Source organism: Galeopterus variegatus, unplaced genomic scaffold (genome assembly GCF_000696425.1).
Source record: "Galeopterus variegatus unplaced genomic scaffold, G_variegatus-3.0.2 Scaffold566, whole genome shotgun sequence".
Classification (NCBI taxonomy): Eukaryota; Metazoa; Chordata; class Mammalia; order Dermoptera; family Cynocephalidae; genus Galeopterus; species Galeopterus variegatus.
In genome coordinates, this window is record NW_007726677.1 from 482,047 (window position 1) to 500,218 (window position 18,172).

Consider the following 18,172-nt stretch of genomic DNA (forward strand, 5'->3'; position numbering starts at 1 on the left):
GTGTTCATTGCTAGTATACAGAAATAAAATTGACTGTCAATCTTGTATCCTTGTTGATCTGTATCGTGCAACCTTGCTAAACTCACTTATTAGTTCTAGGAGATTCTTTTGTAGATTCCTCAGGATTTTCCACATAAAACACCATGTCATCTACAAATAAAGACACTTTTCCTTTTCCTTTCTGATCTATATGCTTTTTATTATTTCCTTTTCTTGCCTTCTTGAGCTGCCTAGAACTTCCAGAACTATGCTGAATAGCAGTAGGGAGAACAAACATTCATACATGGTCCTGATCATGGGAGTAAAAGCATTCAGTCTTTCACCATTAAGTATGATGCTTGATGCAGGATTTTTGTTTATCAAATTAAGGAAGTTTAGCTATATTTCTGTCCTTTCTGTTGTTTCTTCTTCCTTCCTAAATACTCCATAATTCCTTCTTTAATCATTTCTGTTTAGAAAAATTCGTCTTTCTTTCAGGGAGGGTTTGCTAGTAATAAATTCTCTTCATTTTCTTTCATCTGAGAATGTGCTGAAGGATAGTCCTGAAGGATATTTTCTCTGGGTGTAGAATGCCACGGTTCTTTTCTTTCAGCACTTGAAAAACATTGTGCCATTTCCTTCTGCCCTACATGGTTTCTGATGAGAATCTGCTGGCATTCAAATTGTTTTCCCCCAATAGGAAAGGTATTGTTTCTCTCTCCTGACTTTTAAGATGTTTGTCTTTGGTTTTCAGAAGTTTGACTGTAATGTGTCTTGGCATGGATTGGGTCTATCCTGCTTGGGATTTGCTCAATTCCTTGAATCTGTAGGTTTTGTCTTTTCCAAATTTTGGAAATTTCAGCCATTATTTCTTTGAATATTTTTTCAGCCCCATCCTCTATGACCTTTCACTCTGGGACATCTATGACATGAATGTTAGATCTAGTCCCCCACGTCCCTGAGGCTCTATTCATTTTTTTTTTTAATCTATTTTCTCTCTGTTGTTCAAATTGGGCAGTATTTATTGTTCTGTCTTCAACTCAACTATTTCTCTCCTCTTTCGTCTTTATTCTGCTGTTGAGCTCATCCACCGAGTTTTTTATTTCAGTTATTGTATTTTTAGTTCTAAAATTTCTATTTAGATCTTCCTTACATCTTCTATTTCTTTGCTGAGACTCTGTATTTTTTCATTTAAGTGTGCTGTAACTGCCCACTGAAGCATTTTTATGATGGCTGCCTTATAATTCTTGCCAGACAATTCTAACATCTCTGTCATCTCAGTGTTGGTATCTTGTCTTTTCTTACTCAAGTTCAGCTCTCCTAATTCTTGGAATAATTAGTGATTTTCAACCGAAACCTGGACATTTTGGGTCTTATGAGACTCTGGCTCTTATTTAATCATGTGTTTTGCTGGCAGAAATCCCAAAGTAGTTTTAAACACCTAATTTTCAACAGACTACAGGCTATGTTTACAGAACACATGAAAAAGTTTACTTACTAGTAAGGTTCTCCATTTTTCAAAAACATATCTTGTTCCTTTGGGCTTGCACTTGCTTTTAACTCTTTTACTATCACCCTTGCTACGCTAGTGCCTGTGTAAATTTCTCCAAGGAGGACCTAAAATGAAAAAACAATTTTCTGTGTCATTTCCATCAAAACGGTAAAGTAGGTCTCATTTAGCAGGAAATAAAATACAGGAAAACAAATTAAGCAACAAGTAGAAGGCCTTCTCTATTATTTTACCTATTAACTCACAAAAAGCTTGGAAAACTTAAATATTTCCCTTCATTAAAAGGGTCATTTTAAACCATTCATTAGATATTTACAATATTCATATATTTATATATATTTCTTTTCTGTTTATTTAAAAATGTACTGTACTTTCATGGACATTAACCATGATATAACAGAATAGCAATTTATAAGTTCAGTTCAAACATAACTCCAATGTTTCTCAAAAACACTTCAACTAAGTTTTGTTATTTAGTCTAGTGCACATATGAAGAAATAAACTGACAAACGGCCAATGTACAAATAAACTATCACTGCACTGAAACTTAAAAAATTCATGATATTGGGTCGAGCCCGTGGCGCACTTGGGAGAGTGCGGTGCTGGGAGCGCAGCAGCGCTCCCGCCGCAGGTTCGGATCCTATATAGGGATGACCGGTGCGCTCACAGCGCTCACTGGCTGAGCGCGGTGCGGCCGGTCTCAAAAAGGACAAAAAAAAAAAAAAATTCATGATATTCCAATGACACACAGCCTTTATCTTGTTCCAAAACCTCATTCAAAACACAGAGAAAAAACATTCCACTGAAATTAACAGAATACAAAATAAGAATGAACAACCTCATGTAAGAATCAGCTACAAGTGAAATATCAAATACAATATAGGGGCCGAGCCCGTGGCGCACTCGGGAGAGTGCGGCGCTGGGAGTGCAGCAGCGCTCCCACCGCGGGTTCGGATCCTACATAGGGATGACCGGTGCGCTCACAGCACTCACTGGCTGAGCGCGGTGCGGCCGGTCTCAAAAAAAAAAAAAAAACACAATATAGGACAACACACAGGCACTCCAAAATACAATATTTAAGAGAATGAGAGAGGATTTTCAGGAGAAAAATTCAAGGGTGCAGCAGATACACTGTTTGCTAAAGACATTAGCATGGCTGAAGCATCTTCAAAGTCTCAATGATTTCATCTAATCTCATAGCTTTGAAAACCATCTACATACTGAGTTCTCCCAAACTCATATCTCCAGCCTGGAGCCTCTCGATTTGCATTTCTGGTTGCCTACCTGACATCCCCACTTAGATGTCTAACAGCTACCTCACACCTGACATATTCAAAAGTGAACTCCTGGCTTCCTCCTCCAAGCCTGCTTCTCCGTAGTCTTTTTCACATTTCTGATGAAGGCAACTCCATTATTGCAGTTAATCAGGCTACAAACCTCAGCTGCTCTCTGCCTCCAGATTGCACATCTACACCATCCTAAGTCCCGTACACTCTCCTTTGAAAATCTGCTTTGGGTCCCACCACTTCTCACCCCCTCCACTGCTATCATTCAGGATCTCTCCTGCCTGGATCTCTCCCTGGATGACTGCCTTCTAACCAATTACTCTGCTCTCACCTTGGCCCTCTAAAACATAACTGCCAGGGTGATCCTTTTAAAGGACAAGTCAGATTATGTCACTCATCTCTGAACCACCAGGATACTTCCCCACTTCACTCTGAGTGAAAGTCAATCTCTACATGCATACAATATCTTGTGTCTGGCTGCCCTATACCCCTCTGTGCCCATCTCCTATGCCTGGCTGTTTACTGCCTCACTCTCCCAACTAGAAATTTAAGCACAGTGAGGGCAGAGGTCCTATTCTGTTTGCTGCTACATTCCCAGAGCTCCACACAGGCCAGGACTTTATCCAGCTTCCTCCACATAATACCCTTGCACCAAGAACAATGTCTGGTACATAACAGGTTTTGCTAAATGGCTTAGAAGATTTGGTAACTAATGAAGTTTGTCAGACATTAAAAATATGAGATAGACAAATCTGAATGGAAAGATGGTGGACTGCAGAGCAAATACATCTTCCCATCTTCACCACCCTGCCTATGTTGTAATCACCACTCAGTTAGGAACCTTTTACACAGAATGTCTGCTACACTGTGGAAACAGTTGTATTACACGATTCCTTTCAACTTGCACCAAGAACAATGTCTGGTACATAACAGGTTTTGCTAAATGGCTTAGAAGATTTGGTAACTAATGAAGTCTGTCAGACATTAAAAATATGAGATAGACAAATCTGAATGGAAAGATGGTGGACTGCAGAGCAAATACATCTTCCCATCTTCACCACCCTGCCTATGTTGTAATCACCACTCAGTTAGGAACCTTTTACACAGAATGTCTGCTACACTGTGGAAACAGTTGTATTACACGATTCCTTTCAAATGATCTATGGTAAAAAGATGGACCAAGCACCGTTACTATAGGTCACCTGACAGGCTATGAGAAATAGAGACAGTTCTTCACAATGGTTTTCATTACAATAAGACTATCTACATCTACACTTCTAAGGTGGTCTAAGTGCTATAAGGGAGAAGGGGAGAGAAATAAGGGGAGAGGGAGAGAAGGGGGTGAAGAAGAAAAAAACAAATGATTTAACATGATGAAGATAAAGTTTCTAAAATTCCAGGTCTTTCCTCCGCTCTTACTGTTCTTATGCCAACAACTAGAAAAGTCTCTGATACACTTAAAAAAAAAAAAAAAAAAAAGACTTTTGCTATGGTCTGAATGTTTGTGTCCTCCCTCAATTCATACGTTGAAACCTACTCACCAATGTGATGGTATTAGGAGGTGGGGCCCTTGGGAGGTGATTAGGTCATGAGGGTGGAGTCCTCATAAATGGGATTAGTGCCATTACAAGAGGACCCAGAGAGCTGCTTTGCCCTGTCTACCATTTGAGGACACAGCAAGAAGGTGCCATCTATGAACCAGAAAGCAACCTTCACCAGATGCTAAATCAGCTGGCACCTTGATCTCGGACTTCCAGCCTCCAGAGCTGTGAGAAATAAATTTCTGTTGTTTAGAAGCCACCCAGTTTATGATATTTTGTTACAGTAGACTGAGTAGACTATGACAACCCTCTTGAAAAAAGTTACACAGCCAGGAATGTTTTTTTTATTTGTTTGTTTTTTTATGACCGGTAAGGATATCTTAACCCTTGGCTTGGTGTTGTCAGCACCACGCTCTCCCAAGTGAGCTAACCAGCCATCCCTATATAGGGATCTGAACCCATGGCCTTGGTGTTATCAGCACTGCACTCTCCCAAGTGAGCCATGGGCCAGCCCTCACAGCCAGGAATGTTGAAGTTCATACATCCCCTATGGCTGCAGGTGGCAATGGGGAAACTCATTTATTACTACAGTGTCTATAGAGACTGTCACATGATAAAATTCCTAATTAGCTTAAATTCTAAAAAGTATAATTAGGGAGGAAAAAATGAAAGCAAAGAACATTTTACCTTTCCAAACCAGCCATTTCCAATTTCCTGTATATAGTTTAGACTGTGGCGGGAAACTTGAGACTTCAAACCTTCTATAGAGAAAAGAACATTAAAAATTAAATAAGTAACTAAAATAAAATAAATATTAAATACATAACCTATAAAGTAGAAAGACTAACATAAATTTTGTGCTTGTGCTAATAATAAAGGCAGAAATAAAGACATAAAATACCCCTCTCAAAGTAAGATGCCAAAATAGTTTCACGCTTTAAAACTGACAATATTTTTGAATGAGTATCCTACCCTGCTCTTTTTTTTTGGTGGCTGGCCAATACATGGATAGAACCCTTGACCTTGGTGTTATCAGCACCATGCTATACCCAACTGAGCTAATCAGCCAGCCCCCACCCTGATTCTTTAATACCTTGCACTGCTTTTTTCTGATCCAACTACTCTAGCATAACCACTAATCACCATTCCGATGGCCTTTTGTTAGCCCTTATTTTTATGATCTTTCAACAGTTCACCTGAATACAGGATTAGCCCTCTTAAACTACTCTTCTTTAACTTTTTAAAAACAGCTTTACTGAGATGTAATTGACATACAATAAAATGCACATTTAAAGTATACAATTTGATAGGTTATGATATATGTATGCACCTGTGAAACCACCACCACAAAATGGTAAACATCTTCCTCACCCCCCATAAGTTTTCTCTTGCCCCTTAGTAATCCTTCCCTCCCATCCCCACTTCCAGACAACCATTCCTGTGCTTTCTGCACTATAATTTGCATTTTCTAAAATATTATGTAACTGGAATCATACAGTATGTACCCTTTTTTAAGAGCCTGGCTCATATCAATTATTCTAACAAAGATTCAACCACGTTTTTGCATGTATCAAGAGTCTATCCTTTTTTATCACTGAAAAGTTTTGCACTAAATGAGTACACTACAGTTTGTTTATTCATTCACATGTTGATGGACATTTATGTTGTTGACAGGTTGGGGCTATCTCAAATAAAGTTGCTATGAACATTTGTGTACAAGTCTTTATATGGACATATGCTTTCATTTCTCTTGGATAAATACCAAGGAGCAGAATGGCTGAATCATATGGTAGGTATATATTTAACTTTTTAAGAAGCTGCCAACTGCTTTTGACCTAGCAGTGCATGAGAGCGCCAGTTGCTCCATATCCTTGCCATCACATTATAGTCAGTCTTCTTCCTTTCAGCCATTCTAAAGGGTATGCAATCTTTAAATTTTCATTTCTCTAATGACCAGTAATTTTGAGCACCTTTTCATTTGCTTATTTGCCATCCATGTATCTTCTGAGGTAAAGTATCTAAGCAAATCCTTGCCTCATTTTTATTGGGTTGTTTTCTTATTACTGAGTTTTGAAAGTTCTTTGTATATTCTGAAAACAAGTCTCTTATCAAATGCGTAATTTGCAAATATTTTCTCCCAGTCTGTGGCTTGATTTTTCATTCAGTGTCTTCCAAAAAGCAGAAGTCCAATTTATCAGTACTTCCTTTTGTGAATGATGCTCATGGTGTCATAGCTAATAAATCTTTGCCTAACTGAAGATCACAAAGATTTTCTTCTAGAAGGTTTATAATTTTAGGTTTTATATTTAGGCTTATGATGGCTTTACAGTTAATTTTTACATATGGCATAAGGTATGCATCAAAGTTCATTTGTCTGCCTGTGAACATCCAACTCTTCCAGCACCATTTAATTGCACCTTTATCAAATGAATTGCCCAGAGAAGAGGTGCCATCAGTGGAAATGGTGGAGTAAAGACCTCCAGGTGCTGTCCGTCCCTAGAAACACTAAAAAACTTTTCAAAAATTGTCAATATCAACTTTATCAGAACTCTGGAAGATAGTCAAAGGTTTATAACAACCGAAGCAGACCAGGAGAAAGTTCACCAAAACAGCATAGGATATCTTTGCGGCTTTAATTTATCCTAACTCCCTCCCCCTCCCCAGTACAGCAACAGTCTTAAAGACAGCCTGTGTTCCCAGTGTGGGTACTGGTTCAAGAGAGAGCATAGTGAACCTTATTTCCAAGAAACTGTGTTTATTTTGACCTGACTGGGGTTTCCCTGAAGGACTGCCACAAGTGGCTTCCTCTTGTTTCACCAAACTCTATCAGGATGGAGTGGTCACATGCTCCTCAAAAAACACAAAAGCCAAAATGAACAAGCCACTGCCTCCTAGAGCAAAAAGTAACAGTTGAGGCAAACATGTGCATGCTGAAAGCTTTGGCAGAAAAGGCGGGGAGTGAGATTTCTGGGGAGAATAGAGAATTTGAAAAGCTACTGTGTGTATGAGGGAACCTAGATAGCCACATGCATGCTTAGGGCAGGATGCACGCTCAGGAAGACTTGAAAAGAACATAAGCTTTCACCAAAGGCTGGTCTTTAGGCTCAGCACTAGCAGAAAGACTAAGGCAGAGTTGTAAACAGCCTGGCTAATGTTGAATGAGTGCCCTAACACAGAGCCAATCTGTAAAGATCTAGAGAGGTTTTTTTTTGTTTTCTTCCTTTTTTACTTCTTTTTTGCACATATTATTAAAAATGTACCCAAAATTATGAAGCATGCGAAGAAACAAGAGAGTATGACTCATTCATAGGTAAAAAAGAAAAAAACAGAAACTGTCTCTGAGAAAACAAAGACATTAGACTTATTACAAGACTTTAAATCAACTGTCTTAAATATGCTCAAATAACTAAAGGAAACCATGGACAAAAAACTAAAGGAAACTAGGAGAATGATGTCCTACCAAATAGAGAAGATCAGTAAAGAGATAGAAATCATAAAAATGAACCAAATAGAATTTTGAAATTTGAAAAGTATAATAAGCAAAATGAAAAATTCACTCAAGGGTTTCAAGAACAAATTTGAGCAGCCTCTCAGGGCTTTCAAGTACAAAGGAAAGCAAATTATCAAATAAGCAACGACAAAACATTTTAGTTTAGAGATAAGTATACTTAAATTATCCTAAGGATATGTTAAATTCCTTTTAAACTTCACTATTTTGGTTGAAGTGAGTGTATTGTTATGTACAGAAATTAAAGCTAAATACTACATGTCATTTTTCCAGTGCTGCAAAATCTAATGCCTTACTTTACGCATTTTTTATATGAAACACACCAGCTATGTCATGTTTTATCTTACTTTTTCTTTTAGTCGTGCATGCCTACAGTAGTATAATCATCTCTTGGGTTTATACCGCGCTAAACATAAGCCAGTGTGTAGTACCACAAAAGACAGGCTTAGAACCTACAAAGACTGAAACAGACTTCTTTTGGCAGTGTTAGAAAACCCTACTTATACAGTAGTATAATCATCTCTTGGGTTTATACCGCGCTAAACATAAGCCAGTGTGTAGTACCACAAGAGGCAGGCTTAGAACCTACAAAGACTGAAACAGACTTCTTTTGGCAGTGTTAGAAAACCCTACTTCTTGAACCACAAGCCATATTCTATTTTATAACAAGAAAGCAATTAACATCTAATCAAACCTCTATCTTAAGAAGCTTATGAAAAGTCAATTTGATTAACATATCCAAATATACCCAACCTCCTCAATGCAGTAGAAGATAAGCAATGTCTTGATCAGGAAGACAAGCAGTGTCCAGAACTAGCAGAGAAACCTACCTAGGGTATCCAATTTCAATTAATTAAGGAGACCAGTTTTAGTATTATACTAAACCCAGGGTCCAGAAAGAAAAAGACTCAACTTTTGCAGGAATGCAATGGGCCTGAGCTCTAGAATTCAGCTTCACTGGGAGGAGAAGGAAGAGAAATAAACAACCAAAAGAGAAGATGAGCAGTCCAGTATGTTATGATAGCAGCAAGGCTCCCATTCTCACTTCTCAAAAATAATTCGTGAAAATATAACTGTGGAGTACACTATAAAGCAAATATACTTCACAGGGCCTAGTTTCTTGTGCTTTCAGGTTTAGTCTAACTTCTTAAAAGTACATATAAAATGTTGACCTTGCAAAAAACAGAAAAATTTCCCCAGGCTATATAGTCTCTGTTGTAAGATAAAAAATTGTAACACAGCAAGGCTGCTGGTTCAAAGACAGACAAGTTACTGATTGATATGTAAAGATACTGGAAAGCTGCTGTAGGAGAAGGAATGTTTGCTAAGATCAAGCTTTTGTTGGTAGATCACTTAAACTGCCTTATGGAATGTCATCTGGCTTGTTTTACTGAATGTTACTAGCCTATATTGTTAAAACTATAACCCCACCTATGTTCTCTTCCTGTAGGTCTGGAGAATAAATGTGGGAAGAGAACCCCAATTCATGGTTAATTCCCAAAAGAAAGGAATGCCTCTCTCTTGAGGGTTCTGGGAGATTAACCACTTCAGGGCTTCTCACTGCTCAGAAGAGATGGGCTTTGAGTAATCCTTTGCAGCTCCATCACCCAGGGGAAAAGGGGTGACAAATCCATGGGAGGCAAAGCAACATATAACATACAGGGTCTTACCTACGGAAGGTTGGAATTGGGATGGAGCTGGTAGTGAAATATTTGGTACCGAAAGTGTGAAGACCTCTGCTGGGGACTGAACAGAGGGAGTATCTTCTGCTGGTGGTGTGAAATCTATTTCATCATCAAAATTATCTTCAAATTCCTAAAATCAAAGAGAGCAATAATATTTAAGATATTTAAGATAGAAACATTTATTCACTCATTTGGAACACACTGCCTTAATTTTCTTTTTTCCCAATTTGTAATTACTTCAAGTAAAAAGCATATGTAATTGTATTCTCCAACTCCAAATAACAGAATAAGAATTGAAAATTCCACATATTTTTATGTAACTTTTTAAACTGATAGCTTGAACTTAAATGTAAAATTTTCTAAAATGACCGTGCCACTTAACATGGGAATACTCTTCTAGGCTCAGTGGTTTACTTTTAAAATACTACAATTTAAGCAATTCTTTCAAAATTATTATCTACTTACACAAGTCTCTTTGCATATCAAATCGAAACAAATTTACTTTTTAAAACTGTATATGCATTTCTAATTGCAATGTGATTTCTATCAAAATAAAGACAGTCAAAAGACACAGAAAATATATTTTTAAGCAAGTTCTATTTCTTTGGAAAGAATAACAATGGAAAATTACTAAACTGGGTAGAAAAATCGTCAGAATCTAAACAAAGGTCAGTATAAAACTGTGCAGCATGTAAGTGTAATTAACATACAAGAACATCTGGTTAGTAGAAAAATCGTCAGAATCTAAACCACAAAGGTCAGTATAAAACTGTGCAGCATGTAAGTGTAATTAACATACAAGAACATCTGGTTGTCTAAAGATGACAACTTTAAAATTGAGGGTGCACCAATAAGGCTGTGGAAACGTTTTAAATGACTATTTGGCAGAAAGCCATTCCGACTCTTCCTACCATCATTCTAGTGAGTTGGGTGTATGTAACTTGATGTCCATGTTGATTTAACACAGGTACAGATGATTATTAAGTCATTTATTCATTCATTCAAATAATTAACAAGTATTACACCTCCAGGCACCATAACAGGAGCTAAGAACAGATCAGTGAAGAAGACTGTTTTCCATTCCTCTACCAACATCTTTTCATTTTCCTTTTCTGTCACCTCCTGTTAGCCCACACCCAATACAAGGAAGGAACTAAAAGTTATAATGGTAGATTTCTCTAACATTTATGTTTTCACACACATGTGAGAAAACTTATTCTCCTATATGTCATATATGTTCTCAAATACACTAAAAGACATTATTGCTATTTGTATGGGGAGAAGAGGAAGCAGGAAAACTTAGGTACCGTAACTTCAATCTGTGAGGGCACTTCTGAACAAAAGAAATTGTTCAATTTTCCTTTTGAACATTCCTAAAGGTTCTCTCATTAAGAAAAAACTGTCTGGGCCGGCCCAGTGGCGCACTGGATTAGTGCGCCGCTTGGGAAGCGCGGCAGCGCTCCCGCCCGAGGGTTCGGATCCCACATACAGACCGGTTCCCGCTCACTGGCTGAGCGAGGTGCGGGAGCAGCGCCGAGGGTTGCGATCCCGTTGCCGGTCCCCGGTCCGGTACGGGGGCAACACTGAGGGTTGCGATCTGTTGCCGGACACAGAAAAAGACAAAAGACAAAAAAAAAAAAAGAAAAAAGAAAAAACTGTCCATCACCCACATCTTAAAAATAACACCACTCAAAACTTGGCAACAGCATAACATACCACTGGTATGCCAGCAGATGGTTGTAAAGATTCAGAGATTCAGATGCTCAAACAAATGAGATAAGTCTGGTTCACTTTTAGAGTAATGCCAGTGGCTATCTGGATGAACTTGGGCAAGTCACTTATTTTACCAGACTGTAGCTTCCTGATCTGTAAAATGACTTCCATGGGACCATGGAGCTCTAAAATCTCTAAAACTGCATAGCTCTAAATCTAAAGGAAACCAACAAATTACAGATGGCAATACTCATTCAGTCACACAGATTCTAGCGTTTGGCCCCTACATCAGAATCACCTGGGGAAATGTGCAACAATAGAGATTCCTGGGTTTCACCTTGAATCTGCATAATAAACTCCCTTAACTGATACTGAGATTCAAACAGGTTAGACCAATCTTGCTCAAGAATGAGGTATCATGAAATGTGAGATACAGACCAGATTTCAGTATCAGCAACATCGATCAAACTTTATCTTTGTCCAGAAATGGCCAGGTTTCTGTGCAAAATCTCTCAGCAAGACTGACAGTCAAGGGACGTAGATTCTCTACCTACACCTGTGCCCCAAGTAGTGTAGTCATTACATTCCTACGGAAGTGTCTATAATGACTCTCAGGCCTAGGGGCTGATGTTGGGGATAAGCAAGCCCTATAGAAGATTAGAAGATTAGATTTGGGGGCAAAATCTTCTAAAGCAAATGCCCTGTGCTAGTGAGTCTCTTCCTACGGCCCTCCCAGGTTCTCAGCCTACGTGAGTAATGCTAGCGTTGAGCCAAAAGGACAGCACATCTCGTTTCCTCAGAGCTGCACCGACTCAAGGTAAAGAGCACACAATAAAAACAGGTCTGGGGCTTTAGAAATCAGGCCCATATGTCCAGTAAAGAGAAGATTACAGCTAGAAAACAACTTCCTTTTCTTTCCAATTTGAACCAGTGGCTCTCAGGACTCCTGGGCCAGCTACTTGCAGAACCACTTTCTCCGCATGCATGCATTCCTTTTTAACAAGTATTTATTGAACTCCACACACCAGCAGGCACGCAGCAGGTTGTAGAGCAGGATCTCCCATTGGTTTACTGGTAGATTCCCTCCACCTACTGCTACGACCCAGTCCTTCTCTAGTATCCCTCCCTGGGCCAGGAGTTTATAATCAGCAGCATTCTTCTTCCCTTAGGGAAAGCAAGGTTTCAGGAAAAAAACTGCAGGTTTTGATGCTCTTCTTCATACACAAAACACACTGGGGGATCCCTTTGCCTCAGTAATCCTATGACCACAAATCCTATGACCAGCCTACTTAAGTCTGGAAAAAAAAACCCAGCCTGCTTTTCTTTTTAGGCCCTCTGGCAAGTGATTCAATCAATCATCGTACTTCATTCTTCACTTAGCAAAAACTTAAACTCACCACAGGCAAGGGGTTATTGTCAATGATGCTCTAAGGCAGGGACGGCAAACTACAGCCAGTGGGCCAAGTCTAAACCATCTATTTTCGTGAATAAAGTTTTATTGGCACAAAGCCATGACCACTTGTTAACAATGTCTATTAACTGGTGCAGTGCTACAGTGGCAGAGTTGAGCAGTTGTAACAGAGACTATATGGCCCACAATATTTACTATGGCAGAAAATACTTACTCTCTGGTCTTCATAGAAAAAGTCTGCTGATCTCTGCTCACAAGGAACCGTGGTATACACAGCTATTCTACTGAAAAACATATCGGAAGATGATTTTAACTGTTCCTCCCATCTGTGCTCACCTTAAAGTCTATTTCTGGGTCCTTACAACAGGATACACAGTTTGCAATTAACACTATTAATATCATTAAACTGCACAAAGATAGGATCACAAAAGAAGAAACTTCTGCAGCAGGTGCCTCCCCTGGAAAGAGAGATAAATAGTATTAAAAAGATGTACATTCCAAAATCAACTTTACTTAATGAACCAATGTATTTTCCTCTAGATATAAATGGACCCAAGGGTTCACAAAATAACACGCAAGGTAATTGTCTTTTGTTGTTGTTTTTGGTGGGGTTTTTAAGGCAGCTGACCAGCCTGGGAATCCAAATGCTTGACCTTGGTGTTATAACATCACGCTCTAACCAACTAAGCTAACTGGCCAGCTTTTTTTAGCTTTATATTTTAAAATAATCTGAGATTTGCAGAAGACATGCAGAGGCAATACAGAGAGGTCCCAAAGCCCCTTCACCCAGCTTCCACTATTGCTAACATCTGACATTTCCATAGTACATTTATCAAAACTAGGATAATAATATTGGTATAATCTTATTATCAAACTTTGGATTTTATTTGGATTTTACAGGTTTCTCCACTAAAGTCCTTCTTTTCCAGGATTCAATCCAGGCTACCAATGTTGCATTTAATCATCACTTCCCCCCAGTCTCCAATCTGACAGTTTCTCAGTCTTTCCTTGTGTTTCATAACTTTGACACTTTTGTAGAGTACTGATCATTATTTTGTGGAATGTCCCTCAATTGGGTGGCCTGATGTTTTCTCAAGATTAGACTGAGGTTACAGATATTTGGGAATAATCTAGAATAGCACAGGGGTGAACTGCCCTCCCTGTACACATCAGGGGTACATGACTTATTCCAGGTAGGTAAGCTTCAATCATCTGGTCTGGGAGGTTTCTGCCAGGTCCCACCACTTGTAAAGTGACCACTTTCCCCTTTACGTACTCTATTACTTAAGAGAGTCACAAAGTCCTTTGTACACCCACAGGGAAGGGAGTTAAAACTGTATTTTCTGGAGAGAGGAATATTAAGGAGTTTGTAGCATATGTCAAAAACACTACAGTAATTAATAAATACTTGGGGAGAGATTTTGAAGCTATGCAAGTACCCTGTTTTTCTCTAAAGTTCTACACACCAATTTCCATATCTGTTAGTGAATCTTGCCTACAGCAATTTAATACTGTGATGTTTTAATGGTGATTTTCTATTTCCCTCCTTCTACATTGATTATTTAGAATTCTTCTGTAAGGAAGATTTGTCCCCTCTCCTCCACTTACTTGCTTTATTTATTTGCAGTCATTTATATAGTTATGGACTCATGGACATCTATTCTTTGGGTTATAATCCAATATTATCATCATTTATTTTGTGGCTTAACTTGTTCCAGCTTCGGCTACTGGGAGCTCTTTCAAGTGGACTACTGGATCCTTTTGACATACTCCATCCTTGAGGCTCCAAGGCTCCTCTTATATTTTCCCTACTCTGGTTCTAGAATCAGTCATTTCTCAAGCCCTGGTCATGATAAGGAGCTTTGCCAACAGAGCGGGATTCTGCAAACTACAACCTGTGGCCTGTTGCATAGAAAGACACCCCCCCACCCCCCCGTTAAGAATGATTTTTACATCTTTAAAGGGCTGTTTTAAAAAGAAATAAATAAAAACAAACCAAAAAAGGATATGCATTAGATAATGCATGTGAGCCACAAAGCCTAAAATATTTCACTATCTGGCCCTTCACAGAGAAATTTTCCCCATCCCTATCTAGAGCACAAAGATTTTTACATATTGTTTTTAATAAGGGCTTAGTTATCCAGAAAACATCTTACTCGGCTAGAGTAATTCTGAACCTTTTCTTTGTTAGAGCTAACTGTTAAGTCTCAGCTACTGGTGTTTTACTAAGAAATAAACTTTTCCTTAAAATCCTTATCTATGGTGAATTAAGTATCCAAACGCATCAAAGGGAAGGCAAAGAGACAAGCTCACGATACTGCAATTTTTTCCTAAGTGAAACTATAGTACTTGAAGAAAACTAACCCAAACACCTATATAAGCAAAACACACTCTCGAGTATAAAATAATTTCAGTGACGATCAGAGAAGTCTAAGATGAACTACAAAAAAATAAAGGACTAAGTTCTTTTTCAATAACAAAAGGTCTATTTGTAAAAGCAATGCTGAAATGCTATTGTTACAAGTAGGGCTCAGACTGGCTGAAGATTTCCTTAAGAATAATATAGTTAACCAAGGGTTGTCAAGAATCTGCAAGTTCTAAATCAATAAAGTCTAAAACAGAGGAACATCCATACATTTAACACTTGGTGATTTCTCTCAAAACCAATCTGGAGGAAGTTGACTTTAACGGAGAGTAAGAGTCCCCTAACTACAGACACTTACTTCTGTGTACATCTGGAAAACTAAACTGAGTAAGGAGCCGTGAGCCACTGAGCCAATTTTCTATGAACGACGACCAAAAGGGATCACTTTCCTCTTCTTCCTTGCAGCTAGCTGTTCTCTTATTCAGTTTGGCCTGTGCTTCCCCACTGGTGTTTATTCTTAACTTTGTTTCTTGTCCCTGACTCACATAATAAAATTAAATATGACTCGAGGATTATATAGCAAGGTGCTTTCATACACACTGTATTTTATTGATTCTTAAGATGCAATTTGTCCACCACATTTTTTTTTTTTTATTTTAAAACAATTTTGTCCACCACATTTTGACATCCCTGAATTTCAGGTGCATCTTACACCCGAAACCAAATTAGTTTAACTGTCAGCATTTTTTCTTTTTAATGGTACAAAAATGAGGGTGTGCAATTTCATTTGATCTGCATAACATCTCTGAAGAAATACGACTAGCTCACATCACAGATGGAGAAATACATATGCCCAGCATCCCACAGTGGAAAAGTAGCAGAACCAGACTTTGAGTTCAGGTATTCTCAGTACAAGCCCCCACTTTCCTTGATAACACCCTGTTCTGTCTCAATGTGGTTAACTTTTAACACTTAAAAACAGTATAATGTACTTTGAACCCTAGTCTATCATTGTTAATCCAGGCAATTCATACTTCCGGGGCTGTCCTCCAAAATCCACAAAGCTGATATGAAATTACTCTTTCCTCTCTTTTCACCCATAGTTTTGTTATCATCACAAACTACCCATTTATTGTAAAACTGGACCAGTACTGCCTGAGTGTCAGCCAATTATCTGATTTATGAAACTGCTCCTGTGATCATTAGATAGGCATAAAAAGCCATACCCATGTTAAAAACAATGAGTTATGCCAAGTTTTGCCCTACCTTTATTTTTTACCCACCTTTAATACCCTACTTATTAAAGTTATGAGACTGCAGTGGGCATCTGCTCTCCCTTACTCAGATTTCTTCAATGTATACCACATATATTCAACCTCAAAGTCTAACAATCCATTAAAAGGACTCTACAAATTACTGCCTGAGAAATTTACTAGTAGCCTCAAGTAGACATTTTTACAGTTACAACTTTTAAAAGCTATTTTATACACCGTATTTTTCTTTTGATGAGTCCAAAGCACGGTGCTTTAAAAAAACTCTGTACACCACTGAAGGGAAAACGTCCATAAAATGAGGAAATCAAACCACATGAAGGTGAGATGGGTTTGTACAAACCACAGAGAGGAAGTAAATTCTAGATGTGAGGAACCACAACTGAAATCCCCATGCCCCAGTGGCCAAACTAGAAACCGAGCCCCGAGAAGGTTCCTGATTGCAATTGCTAAGAATCTATGAAGGCAGTTTTCCTTAACATTCTCAGTCTACAGCATTCAGAAGCACATAAATTAATCATCTACTAAAGAAAAACAACAAGAACGACAGGAGTGTGGCCATACATTTAGGCAGCTTTACCGATTACAAACCAAGAACAAGGACAATTAGAGGTTTGGGGTACTTAGTATGCTTCCCCAAAACAATGATTAAAAAATACTTGGCATCTCTACAGCACATTCTTTGAGTTTTCATTTTACAGTTTTCAAAGCATTTTAATAGCTATCTAGTACTTGATTTAATAAGCAGAAAACTTGAGAAACTCTAAGAGGTAGGTACATATTTGCTGTTTTAGAGACAGGTAATTTGGAGAACGCAATTTTTCAGTAATGACTCAGAGTAACCTGACTATTAATTCAACCATTATAAACCCAGCCCAATTATCTGATTCATGATACCTAGAACCCTGAATGACCCCTGTCTTGGGCAGGAGAGCTTCCCATCCATTGCTGGTGTTACAACTACTTTAGAAAACAATCTGGCACTGTTTTGAACACTGAACTTTAGTATCACTGCGGTTAAAGCAGTTTCCCTCTTAGGTACCCCTGTCTTGGGCAGGAGAGCTTCCCATCCATTGCTGGTGTTACAACTACTTTAGAAAACAATTTGGCACTGTTTTGAACACTGAACTTTAGTATCACTGCGGTTAAAGCAGTTTCCCTCTTAGGTAGATACCCTAGAATAGGAATCAGGGAACTATGGCCTGTGGGTGAAATCCTGTTCTGTTTGTTTTTGTATGCCCTGAAAGCTAATGGCTAAGAATTTACATTTTTAAATAGTTGCTTTAAAAAAAAAAAAACCCAAAATAATATTTTGTTATGCATGAAATTTATATCAATAGCTGATAACGCAAAAAGAAAGACATTATTCATCTCTGTGGAAAAACATATCACCATCTATGAACAGTACTGCCCGAAACAAACAAAAACAAAACATCAAATCTGAATCTAACCAAGCTTCTAGATCCAAATACCAAAGTATGGGAAATACTATGAATAGTGGAACATATTAAATACCACAAGAATGTAATCAGCAAAATACAGGCTATGAAAAATACTGGGGAAAAAAGCTGACGAATCGTAAAATGAGGGGTGTGTGTGTACAACATCAAAAGAGACTTAAAAAGACATACCGGCCAATTGCAATGTATGGATGTTATTTGAATCATGATTCAAACTATTTAAAAAATGACATTTGAGACAATTGAAAATCTGAACCCTGAGTAATTGACCATATTAAGGAAATATGATTCATTTCTCCTAGGAGTGATAATGATAATGTGGTTATGTTTTTAAAAGTAGTCCTTACCTTTTAGAGATAGTGACCTACTTAACCATGTCTGGAATTTGCTTCAAGATAGTAAGAGGGGTAGAGGAAGTGGACCGGGGGGGGGGGGGGGGGGGG

The 18,172-nt window shown here is 38.3% G+C and overlaps 1 protein-coding gene across 1 annotated transcript in view; it reads right to left on the bottom strand.

Annotated features, from left to right (window-relative positions):
• Positions 1-18,172, bottom strand: part of LMTK2 (lemur tyrosine kinase 2) — an 87,375-nt gene that overhangs the window by 50,234 nt on the left and 18,969 nt on the right. Inside the window, exons 2-5 of the mRNA XM_008570062.1 lie at positions 12,970-13,091; positions 9,495-9,639; positions 5,004-5,077; positions 1,478-1,596 (exon numbers count right to left, since the gene is read on the bottom strand). Of these exons, the coding sequence (XP_008568284.1) occupies positions 1,478-1,596; positions 5,004-5,077; positions 9,495-9,639; positions 12,970-13,091 (460 nt within the window). The remainder of the gene's footprint in view (positions 1-1,477; positions 1,597-5,003; positions 5,078-9,494; positions 9,640-12,969; positions 13,092-18,172) is intronic.